General features: G+C 31.0%; 2 protein-coding genes across 2 annotated transcripts; one reads left to right on the top strand and one right to left on the bottom strand.

Moving 5' to 3' along the window:
- The first annotated feature begins 2359 nt into the window (after nucleotides 1–2359).
- On the top strand, nucleotides 2360–4824 carry LOC131172718 (uncharacterized). Its single transcript, XM_058134236.1, has 6 exons — nucleotides 2360–2363; nucleotides 2558–2619; nucleotides 3152–3338; nucleotides 3789–3853; nucleotides 3984–4352; nucleotides 4492–4824. Exons 1-6 carry the CDS (start codon nucleotides 2360–2362, stop codon nucleotides 4822–4824), a joined length of 1020 nt encoding a protein of 339 aa, XP_057990219.1.
- Nucleotides 4825–6749: 1925 nt separating this feature from the next.
- On the bottom strand, nucleotides 6750–10372 carry LOC110661357 (disease resistance protein TAO1-like). Its single transcript, XM_058134235.1, has 4 exons — nucleotides 9738–10372; nucleotides 8393–9473; nucleotides 7972–8271; nucleotides 6750–7580 (listed from the first exon to the last, which is right to left on the bottom strand). The coding sequence occupies exons 1-4, from the start codon at nucleotides 10229–10231 to the stop codon at nucleotides 6750–6752; spliced, it is 2706 nt and encodes a 901-aa protein (XP_057990218.1). The 5' UTR covers nucleotides 10232–10372.
- Between the last annotated feature and the right edge of the window lie 1281 nt (nucleotides 10373–11653).

Here is an 11653-nt window from a genome sequence, read left to right as displayed (position 1 = left end):
CAAAAAGATCTTTTTTTTTTTTTTTTAAAGTTGAGAATTTGCATTTGATTTTTCTCTCCAGGGATTTTTTTTTTTATAATTTATATACAAAATTCCATTTTCTATTTGATTTTTATCTCAAAAGAAAAAAAAAAACTATCAAAAGATAATAATAAAATAGAATTTTATGCTTTCCATTAATTAATTAATTAATAATAAGAGGAATCTGAATCTCTTTTTTTCCCGTTCTGTGTAATTTTTTATTTTATTAAATTTTAATTTAATTTTAAATTAAAAAATAATATTTTATAATAAAAATATTATAATGTATAATATTAAATATTATGATTTTATTTATTAAAATAATATTTTTAATTAAATAAAAAATTAAAATTATTTTTCAATTAAAAATTAAATTAAATTAAATTAAAAATTAAAATTAAATTACATTACAAATTTTTTATATTTTTTTAATTTAATTTAATTTTAAATTGAAAATTAATTTTTTATAATAAAAAATTATAATATATAATTTTAATTATTATACTATTATTTATTAAAATAATATTTATATTTTTATTTAAAATATAAAAATAAAAAAATTAAAAAAACTAAATAAGAAGCTGGACGCTACTTATATTAGAGTCCAGGTTTTTATTTAATTTTTTTTAATTTTTTTATTATAAAATTAGATTAAATTAAAAATTAAAATTAAATTACATTACAAATTTTTTATATTTTTTTAATTTAATTTAATTTTAAATTGAAAAATAATTTTTTATAATAAAAAATTATAATATATAATTTTAATTATTGTAGTATTATTTATTAAAATAATATTTATATTTTTATTTAAAATGTAAAAATAAAATAATTAAAAAATTAAATAAGAAGCTGGACGCTAGCGTCCAGGTTTTCATTTAATTTTTTTATTATAATAATATTTTATATTTTTAATTTTTATTTAATTAAAATTTAATTTAATTTTAAATTAAAAAATATTTTTTCATAATAAAAATATTATAATATATAATATTAATTATTATAATATTATTTATTAAAATAATATTTATATTTTATTTAAAATATTAAAAAAATTAAAACAAAAGCTGGACGCTACTTATAGTAGCGTCCAGCTTTTTTTTTTTTTTTTTTTTAATTTGGATAGCGTCCGCACGCTATTAAGAGTAGCGTTTTGTTTGAACGCTATTATTAATAGCGTTTTGGACATTAAAATGCTACTGGTACTAGCGTTTTTAGGCTCCTGATTTTTCTAACCCCAATCAGGTAAATTTTTCATGTTGAACCCAATTTTAGTAATTTTTGTTTCTAACTTACCCTTGTACGGTCAATTTCCCGATTTCCCTTCCCCCCCTCTTTAAAAACGAGAAATCTTTGAAAGTTGTTTGTTTTCTGTAAGATATATATTGAATTTCCCACTTTTACTCAAAAAGATCTCTCTTTTTTTTTTAAGTTGAGAATTTGCAATTGATTTTTCTCTCTAGGGATTTTTTTTTTATAATTTATATACAAAATTCCATTTTCTGTTTGATTTTTATCTCAAAAGCAAAAAAAAATATCAAAAGATAATAATAAAATAGAATTTTATGCTTTCCATTAATTAATTAATTAATTAATAATAAGAGGAATCTGAATCTCCTTTTTTCCCGTTCTGTGTAAGTTGCCAACGTGTGCCTGGTGGACACTGGATAGCGTGCAACCAGCGTTTTTGCTTTTGAAGATTAGATTTTTTTTTTTACTTTTATTATTAAAAGGAAAACAATAAAATTCAATTTTTATAAGAATAAATATTTTGTTTTATCGATAGGGGTTGAATTAGGTTGGGTTGATATTGCTGCTAAAATTATTATTAAAAAAGTTATTTTTAAAATATATTAATTATAAAATATTAAAAAATAATTAAAAATTAAATTTAATTTATTTTAATTATAAAAATATAAAAATAATAAAATAATTTTTTTAAATTATTTTTTAATAATATTTAAAATAATATTTTTATTCAAAAAAAATAATTTCACCCATCAAAATACAATGCTAAATCGTAAGACTTTTGGTATAAAAGTACTGGTGCTTTGACTTTGACTAACACTTTTGCTATTTATTTTGTCTCTCTGTTTGCAGGTGTCAACTTGGGCTTTTATCGATCAACGATTGCCGCTGGAACAGAACTTGAGAAACGCATCCTCTCTTATTGGGTTTCTTTTCCCCTTTCCCCAACACCCCCAAACTTTTTAAATATAAAGCTATTATGGGTTCTGTTTTTAATTTCATTTGTGTTCTGTTTTTAATTTCATTTGTGTTACTTTTTTTTAACTGAAAATGGGAAAAAAAAATCTGGGTTGTTCATTTTATATTGAAGATGGGTAATAATTATCGTGGATGATCAAGATTTTCATTTTATGGAAAGTAAATTGTTTGGCTTCTTTGATTTATGCCCTTTTCGCCCCTTTCATTCCTTCCTCTTGCTGCTAAAATTGCGTATTGGCTTTGTCCTGTGGAAAAAAAAAAGAAAAATTCCGTATTGAATAAGTATTGTATTCTTAACTATATAATGCAGCTGAATCTGTTCCTACAGGATTGAAGTCGGAGTCCATTAGGAAATTGGCTGGGCGTGATGTGGTATGTCATATTAATCTATGTTGCTTTTGTTTTCTTCCTTGTGCATAATTGCTTGGAAAAATGGCGTTATGAAGGTGAAAAGGCTTGGTTTTAATTTATTGTGGATTCCTATCTTTCTTGTAGTTGTGCCAACTTTCACTTTGCGGTTTGGTGTATGGTATGCATTGGATTACTGAGAATTATAAAACACTAAAAGGTCAAGGAAATATGTTTCTGGTCATTATAACATAAGTTCAAGAATATGATCTATTTGTGTGAGTACCATGAGATCCATTCTTCTTGTTTAAAAGGATTGCTAGTGTTTTATTTAAATTTTTTGGATCTTAGATTTTTGTGGCTCTGTATGTGTATCTCTAGGCATCCACATTGCACAAATTTATTCTGTGCATGGTAGATGTTTATTTTAACAACAAACTTAATGCTTAGTAGAACAAGATTAGATGGTTATTTTAACAACAAACTTACTTAATGCTTAGTAGAACAAGATTATCTTTTTATTATCTTATTTTCCTTTGTATGTCTTTGTTTTCAGGCTTCTGGAAAAGATGGATTACCATGTGGCTCAACATCATTCAGTTGCTTTTCACGGGATGCTACTTCTAATACCAAAGGTGAAGTAGATGGTAATTCTGGTATCAAAGGGGAGACTGACCAAGAGTCTGTTGGAGACCTTGGTATTTACAATCCACCAACAAGTAGTTACAATTATTACTACCCAGGTGGGATATTGAGACGGTTATATATTCTTCTTATATATAATCTTTTGGAGTTGTGATAAAGTCAATTAAATGGAATGCCATAATCTTAGTTAAAAGTACTCATATAATAGGTTTTCAGTAAAGTTGAGACTTGAGATGTCTGGTAATATACTCCTCAATGTATTGCATAGGATGATGTTAATCGGCCTTGTGATTAAGTACTCATATTTCTTAGTTGACTTCCATATAGTCAGAATCATTTTTTAGGCTAATGGTGCAATCATGTGAAAAATGAAAAGATAATACTTTAGCACGTCTTCAAGCATGATAATTTTGAAAATATTAAGTTACTTTACTTTGCTTCAATTAAAGATTTTTTTTTTTCAGTTTGATTTGCAGCTCTGAAGTTTATAATTTGAGAATTAGATTAATTTATGGTATATTATTTCTTAAACTTACTCTTTGTTGCAGAGTATAATGGATCCTTCACACAATTGGATGATCATGGTTATTTTCAAGCAGATGTATCTCATATGGTATGTTCTTCTGACGTATACTTTCATTTCTATTTGCAAAAATTAGGCAAAACTATGTCTCGTTCTGCTTGGCTGATAAGGGTAGTTTTGTATAATTGTGTCTTGTTGATAATTGATACTAGTGTATCAGTTGATCACATCAGGGATGCAATCAGACAATGGATCACTAGTCTATTATTTACCTGGCTATAATCCATATGCTTCTGGGGCAGTGGTTGGGGTAGATGGGCAAAGTGTTGGTCAACAAGCATATTTTTCTTCACCTGGATACCTTCCACATCCTGTTTTCTATGGATCAGAAGCCATGCCTTGCTATTCATGGGATTCAGCATATTTTAGTGATGTCTCAAATGGCAATACTGGTTCTCAAAATGGAAAATATGGATCAGCTTCTACTTTTGCCAAGTCCAGTGGGTTTAACTCTATGAAGTCTAATGACAATACTGCTGGCAAATCCTCTAAATCTACAAATACACAAGCAATCAGACCTTTAAACAAGGTATGAAATATTCTTACTTTTTATGTCTATATCTTTAAACTTTCCCAAAAAGAACTGATTTTGAAGTTTGTTGTGCTTGTTGGTCATCACTAGTCTTCAGTTTTGAGTGTTTTTGCTGATTTAACTTTTTTTGTTACAGGTGTCTGCATTGTGTTCTGATTTCTCAGCAGGTCTCTCGAAAGGATACCATCCTGTAGGAAATTTGCCTCCTTTTTCTATCCAAAAACATGGTCCATTCCCGCATAATTGTCCTATGAACTATAGACAGTACGGAAGGATATGGAATGGAAATGATAGAAATAAATCTGGAGACAGATTCTATAAAAACAGTGATTTTGAAACCTCAAATGAACTAACTTCTGGTCCTAGGGGCTCTAATAAATTTCCTTCTCTGGAGACTGCTGTCAAGGAAGACTTGGGAATCACTGTACAAAGAGATCAGTATAACAAACCAGATTTTGAAACTAAGTAGGCAGATGCTAAGTTCTATGTTATCAAGTCTTACAATGAAGATGACATTCATAAGAGCATTAAATATGATGTATGGGCAAGCACTCCAAATGGCAATAAGAAGTTAGATGCAGCATTCCGTGCAGCAGAACAGAGATCTTGAAAATAATGGTAGGCGGCCTGTAACTTATAGCAGAGACACTCAAGAGGTATCTCCTTTGCTTTAGAACTCAATTGTCTTCTGATGTTTCTGTTGTGAAAGCCAGTCTGCTCTACATTTACATCTTCTAATTTGTTATATTATATTTTAAGAAATATGGCTAGAACTAAATACATATTGATTGTCGAAAATTGTGTTTACTTCATGGTAGTACTGCTTTACAATGAATATTTGTTATACCTGACCTTGTCATGTTGGGAATGGAGCAGAAATATTTTTAAGTTCATGTTAACCTCAAAAAAAAAAAAAAAAAAAAAAACTACTCTCTAATTTTGAAGTTCGTGGTTTTGAGAAAAGACCTGTTCTCTTACACAACAGCTTCTATTTGTGGAAGTCTTCTGCAATATGCTGTGCATATGGTTCCCCTGCATTAAAAACTCAACTTAGCAGAGTATGTTGCCATTTTTCTGTTATTTTCAGTGGTTGTACTATACAATTTAGGCTTGATATTTCAATATATCTGGCAAAAGATGCTGCTAGAATAGAAACTTGTGCATGGTGGCCTCTGTTCTTGTTGAATATATTAAAGGTTGGATTGACACGATTTGTTATAATAATTTGCAGATTGGACTTTAGCAAGGTTTGGAAATGCTGAATATATTTAAAAGTTATTCAGCTAAGACCTCATAATGTTAGATGACTTCAATTTCTATGAAAATCGAGAGAAATAAGACCTCATAGTTAGATGACTTCAATTTCTATGAAAATCGAGAGAAATCTCTACACACTAAAAAGAACAATAAGCCTGCAACTTTGCAAATGGAGATATACGAAAATGGTGAGTTTCTGCAAGTTCACTCTCGAAAACTAGCCTTATAGTTTTGTCAACAATTCAGGTTTGACCATTGCATCTTCTGAGAAGATGCATTTATTCCCTAAAATTTGCTATTGTTAAAATCATCAAGAAAACTACTAATCCCATGACTCTTATCAATCTAATGAAGAATCTCTCTCTCCACGGCTACAATCCAAAGAGTAATTATGTAAAGAAGCCAATAGAAAATTCAATTCTTGTTGTTCCTGTACCATAGGCATTTTAGAGGTTTTTTAGTTATTTACAATGTTTATTCTACTCTAATGTGATGTTGTTGTTCCTCGTCCTTATTTTATCATTTCTTTAGCTTTCCATTATGAGCCTGTTATAATTATAAAGGCTATTTGTTCTTCAGGTTAGAGAGTTGTAGTTTATTTGCAATGTGTATCTTAGTTGATTTGGAAGTGAAGTGGGGTTCAGTTTCAGTCAATCGTTAGATTTGGAAGCTAATGTGGTAATGTGGATGACAGAATAGATTATATGTTCACATAACAACATATTATATTGTAATATTGTTCACATTACATATAACGAAGATACTATTTATCATTTCACCTGTTGTTTTTCCCCTGATTTGAGCTTAATTATTCTCCTGTATAGTCTTCCCTCTCTCAAATGACAATAGAGCGGCAGATGATAGAGCTGCAAAAGATTGCAGTTATTTGAAAGAGTAAAGCAATTAAGAATGCTAAAAAGTAACGGCAAACTAGAAATGAGTTATACCTGTTGTGAAAGTGAGTGGGGTTTGGTTAAGAGGAAGCAGGAAGAGATAGAGAGAGATTTAGATCGAGTGAAGAAGAAGAAGAAGCTATTTATTCTTCTTCTCTTCGATTTGTCTTCCAATATTTGAAGAAGTTATTGGCATTCCTCGTCATCTTGATGCTTTTCATTTCTGCTTCTCCTTTTATCTCTACTATATATAGGATGGACCCCACACTCCATTCCAATTCGCGATGTCCTCATCGCTAAATAAGTTGAACGCATTACGTTCCCGCCTATTTCCAGATTCACATATGAAATCCACTTCAAATTCAGCAAAATCGATTAAACGACTTCTGGGACGAAGAACAACGCAGAAAGAGAAGGCAATTAAGTGACGAAGGTCAAGTTTGAAGGAAAGCGAGGATCCTTTATTCTTATACCTCATCCTTTCTGGCACTTCACCTCCTGCCATCAATAATGTAACTTTCTGACCCAACAGGTGCGCTTCAAAAACATCCTCCATTACTTTCTTATTCAATTTGACGCAATTACTAAAATCAAGAAATTTGCAATCTTCAGATTCACTTTTATGTGCTTCTTCATTTTCATATTCACTTTTATCTGCTTCTTCATTTTCATCTTCATGTTCTAAGAAATTGAAAGAAATTGATGCAGATTCCAGAGAGTGGCAATCAATTGCTTTTAATAATTTTAAGCATGATGGAAGCCCTGGTAAACTTTTAAGTCTCTCGCAACTTTCTAAATTAAGCAGTTTCAACTTCGAAAGTTGTTTGATGCTTTCAGGAAGACTTGCTAAATTTGAGCAATTCCGGAGAAATAACTTTTCAAGACATTTCAACTCGCCTATGCTGCTTGGAATAGTCACGAGTCTTGAACATTCAGCTAGATGAAGTTCTTCAAGACATTTCAACTCGCCTATGCTGCTTGGAATAGTCACGAGTCTTGAACATTCAACTAGATCAAGTTCTTCAAGACGTTTCAAATTGCCAATGCTGCTTGGAAGACTCTCGAGTGCTGTACACTGATACAAGGACAATAAGACAAGTTGAGACAGATGCTTAATTGATGAGGGCAGTTGTTCTATTCCAGTTCGGTCTAATTTTAGAATCCTTATATTACATGGAATCTCTGGACAATCTTTGATTTTGCAGCAATCACTTAGATGAAGTTCAGTAAGCTTGCTCAGATTTTGAAGAGAGGGAGTTTCAACCAAGCTCTTACATCCTTCCAAATATAAAAACTCGAGATTTGGGGCAATACTAGACAGGTTCGGAATCCTTTCTAGGTCATCAGAGCAGTTGAGGTCCATTAATTTCAAATTTCCAAGAGGCTGTAATTAAATAGAAAAATATCAATAAATTAGAACATACAAATTAACTTTATAAAATGTATCTAAAATTTATAAACTGTACCTTATCTCCTCCATTCCTCAGTTGTATGAGTTTGCTATAAGGCATATGAAGTTCAACAAGATTATTTGGCCAAAAGTTTAGTGGCAAAGATTCTAGAGGATAATAATCCCAGTGAAGATATCTTACTGCTTGTGCAAAAAACTCAAAGTTCTTAGGAAGGAGCACTTTGTTCCACTTTGTACATACTTCGATGAATCTAAGATTGCACATCTTCGCAAAGGCTGTGGCACTTAGCTTCAAAAGCTTCAAAATAACTCTCTCACCTGGACGAAACGATATGGCCTCAACATTTTCGGTTCCCTAGTAAAATAACAGCAAAAAGGATTATTGATTAATACTTAATTCGTCACGAGATCTACAATTCTTACAAAATTCAAATATGATAATGATCAAAGCTTCAGTGATTTAATTTGGTCCTCACCGTTTCTGTTTCTGTTATCAATACATGATTAATATCTTCATAATTCCACAACCTGCTGCGCCTTCCAAGCTGTTTGCATTCCTCATTAACAATATCCTTGCCCATTTGCTCTAACAAGTCATGCATATCTACCGCACCGTTTGAAATAGTTATAAGAGATTTCTCAATTAGACGAGGTATTCCACTTTCTGGATAGAAACCACATGCTTTTAATATTCTCTCAACCTCATCTTTATCTTTCCCTTTGAAGAAACATGCAATATCAAGAAATATTTCCTGTTCACTCTTTTCTAGCCCATCATAACTTGTTTTCAAAACATCTTGAATTTTCTTAAGAGATTTGCCTTCCAATTTTTCCAATTCACTTTCCCATTCTTTTATCGTCCTGCGAAATAAATGAGATCCCAAAACTTTAAGAGCTAGTGGATTGCCTCTAGCATAGATTGTCACCTTCTTTGATAGCTCCAAATATTTTTCGTTAGGAAGATTTGGTTTGAAGGCATGCAAGCTAAAGAGTTCCATACTTTGAGAATCAATTAACTTCTCAACCTCATATACGACTTTCTCTGAAAAATCAGAATTAAGTACATATGAATCTCTACTAGTTATGATGATTCTACTTCCCTCACCATACAAATCACACTCTCCTGCTAAATCTTTTAAATGGTTTCGATCCTCTACATCATCAAAAACAATCAATACCTTCTTACTCTTAAGCCTTCTCCTTGTAGAATCATTCAAACTGTCTACATGTTTGTCCCTTAATAATTGTTGAATGATTTTGACTCGCACTGAATTTGATGATTGCTTTGTCATTGTTTCCCTAACATTTTCAACGAAATAATGACCATCAAATTTATTCTTGTTTCGATGAAATACTTCTTGTGCAATAGTTGTTTTACCAATGCCTCCCATCCCCCAAATTCCTACAATCTGCTTCTCATTTAACAACTGTTCCACTTCTTCCACACGCAGTTTAATTCCAATCAAGTTGCGATCACAAGAATCATCACTTTTAGACATATCGCTAAATTTGATCAAAACATCATTGACAATTCCATAAACTAATTCGGCCTCAGACCTAGTCACGTATAAAAACAAACACTAGTGAGTAATGATAGAATCACAGTGATAGACCCACACCTCTAACTAAATAGTAATATATAATTAATATGCTTTGATTTTAGGATAAGGTAACAAATATCCATTTTCATATTAGTGCTATCTATATTTCGATTAGTGCTCAGTATTAAGATTAATGTACTGTATTAAAAGTTTCTATATTTTGATTCTATTTCCTTAAATTCAAACTTAGAAAAACTGCAGTAAAGAGTAATTAACTTACTTGATTTTCTGTGAATCCCATCCTGATAAGTTGCTTACTTCCATCAAAGCACGCTTCCAGTTGCCCACCTTTTGAAGACTGTCTTTATCCAGTACTTCTTCAAGCACAGCAATAGCAAATGCCTTCCTAAAATTCCCTGTCAGCTTTTGAACCTCAGTCGGATCTACTTTGTAAAAAACTGGTAGAACTATCTGTCCTGATTCTTCCTTGCATTTAAGTATCTCAACGAGCTCATCCAAACACCATGGAGAATCTGCATAATTTTCAGAGAAAATGACTATTGAGATACTTGATTCTCGGATTATTTTCAAGAGCTCTGATGAGATCTCTTCTCCTTTACGAAGCTCTTCATCCGTAAAGGCCTTGATTTGTTTGTCCTTCAAGGCTTTAGAGAGATGGGAGAGAATATTATAACGTGTATCATCGCCTCTAAAACTAATAAAAACATCCCATGTCTTCCACTGATTGGGAGGAGCGGAAGAAGTAGAAGCCATGATAAGTGATAAAAGAAGGATCTTGTGCAACTGAGTTTGAAGAAGGTAGAGAAAGCAAAATACTAGAGATGAAAATTTGGGGAAACTAGTCTGATGCAAGAAATTTATGAACAAATGAAGAAGTAAAGGAAGAATAAAAAAAGAAAGAAGATGAAGCTGACCAGAAACACCATAATATTCTTCTCGGAAGGAACATATTACTAATGGACAAAAAGAACGACTAGCATTTCAGTCAACATCAGATTTGCCTTCCAGGGAGGACCGTATAGATCTATCTAGTCCGCACAAATTAAATGCAAAACAGTAGAGTGGGTCTAATAAATTGATTGGGATTCAATTCTAAAGTCAGCGTGTATCTGTCATTTCTTTTAGGCTTTAAAAATCAAATTTTACGTTTGAAAAAAATTAAAGTTTTAAATTTCTTAATTTTAATATAATTATGAAATTTAATTCAAATTTTTAGACAAAATATCATAAGATATACATGGACTTAAGAAAGTTATAATTATGACCCTAGAACATGATTGAGACTATTAATTTTGACTTGACACTTTATGAAATATATAATTTTATAGTTTTAAAAATAAAAATATTGTTAAATTAATTATCACCTATCATAAAGTATTCACACAAAAATGACTAGAAAATTTGCTAAATTTTTATTGGCCTTTTTATTAATAAAATTTTTACTTATAAAAAAAGAAAAATAATGCATGTTCAGCTCAAAGAAAAATATTCGTAATTTGAAATTCAAAATTTTAATTCAACTCAACTTAACTCAATTAAACATTTATCTCAAAAATTTAGGAACGGCTATATGGATTCGCTTTCTCCACTCTAAACGATTTTGGGTTAAATTCTCAGAAATTTATAATATTTCTAGGTCATATTGTACTACTATCCTCCAAATCAATTTAGGTCTACCCCTTTTTTTTTTCTATCCTCTAACTAATATGCTCTACTTGTCTAACTGGAGCCTCTATATGTCTACGCTTCACATGATCAAACCACCTTAATCTCCCTTCTCTCAACTTATCCTCAATTGATACTACTCCTACTTTTTCTCTAATACTCTCATTACGGACTTTATCTAGTCTAGTATGGCTACTCATCCATCTTAACATTCTTATCTCTACAACTCTTATCTTAGACGCATACAACTCTTTCAATGCCTAACACTTACTGCCATATAACATAGCCGGTCGTATGGCTGTACGGTAAAATTTTCCTTTCAAGTTACTGGGAATCTTGCGATCACATAAAACTCTCTTGGCACGTCTCCACTTCAACCATCCGGCTTTAATCCTATTACTAACATCCTCCTCACATCCTCCATCTAGTTGAAGGACTGAGCCGAGATATTTAAAGTGATTACTTTGGGACAGTATCACTCCATCCAAACTAACTCCTTCCCTATCACCA

Source organism: Hevea brasiliensis, chromosome 14 (assembly GCF_030052815.1).
Source record: "Hevea brasiliensis isolate MT/VB/25A 57/8 chromosome 14, ASM3005281v1, whole genome shotgun sequence".
Classification (NCBI taxonomy): domain Eukaryota; kingdom Viridiplantae; phylum Streptophyta; class Magnoliopsida; order Malpighiales; family Euphorbiaceae; genus Hevea; species Hevea brasiliensis.
This window is presented reverse-complemented; position numbering and strand designations above follow the sequence as displayed.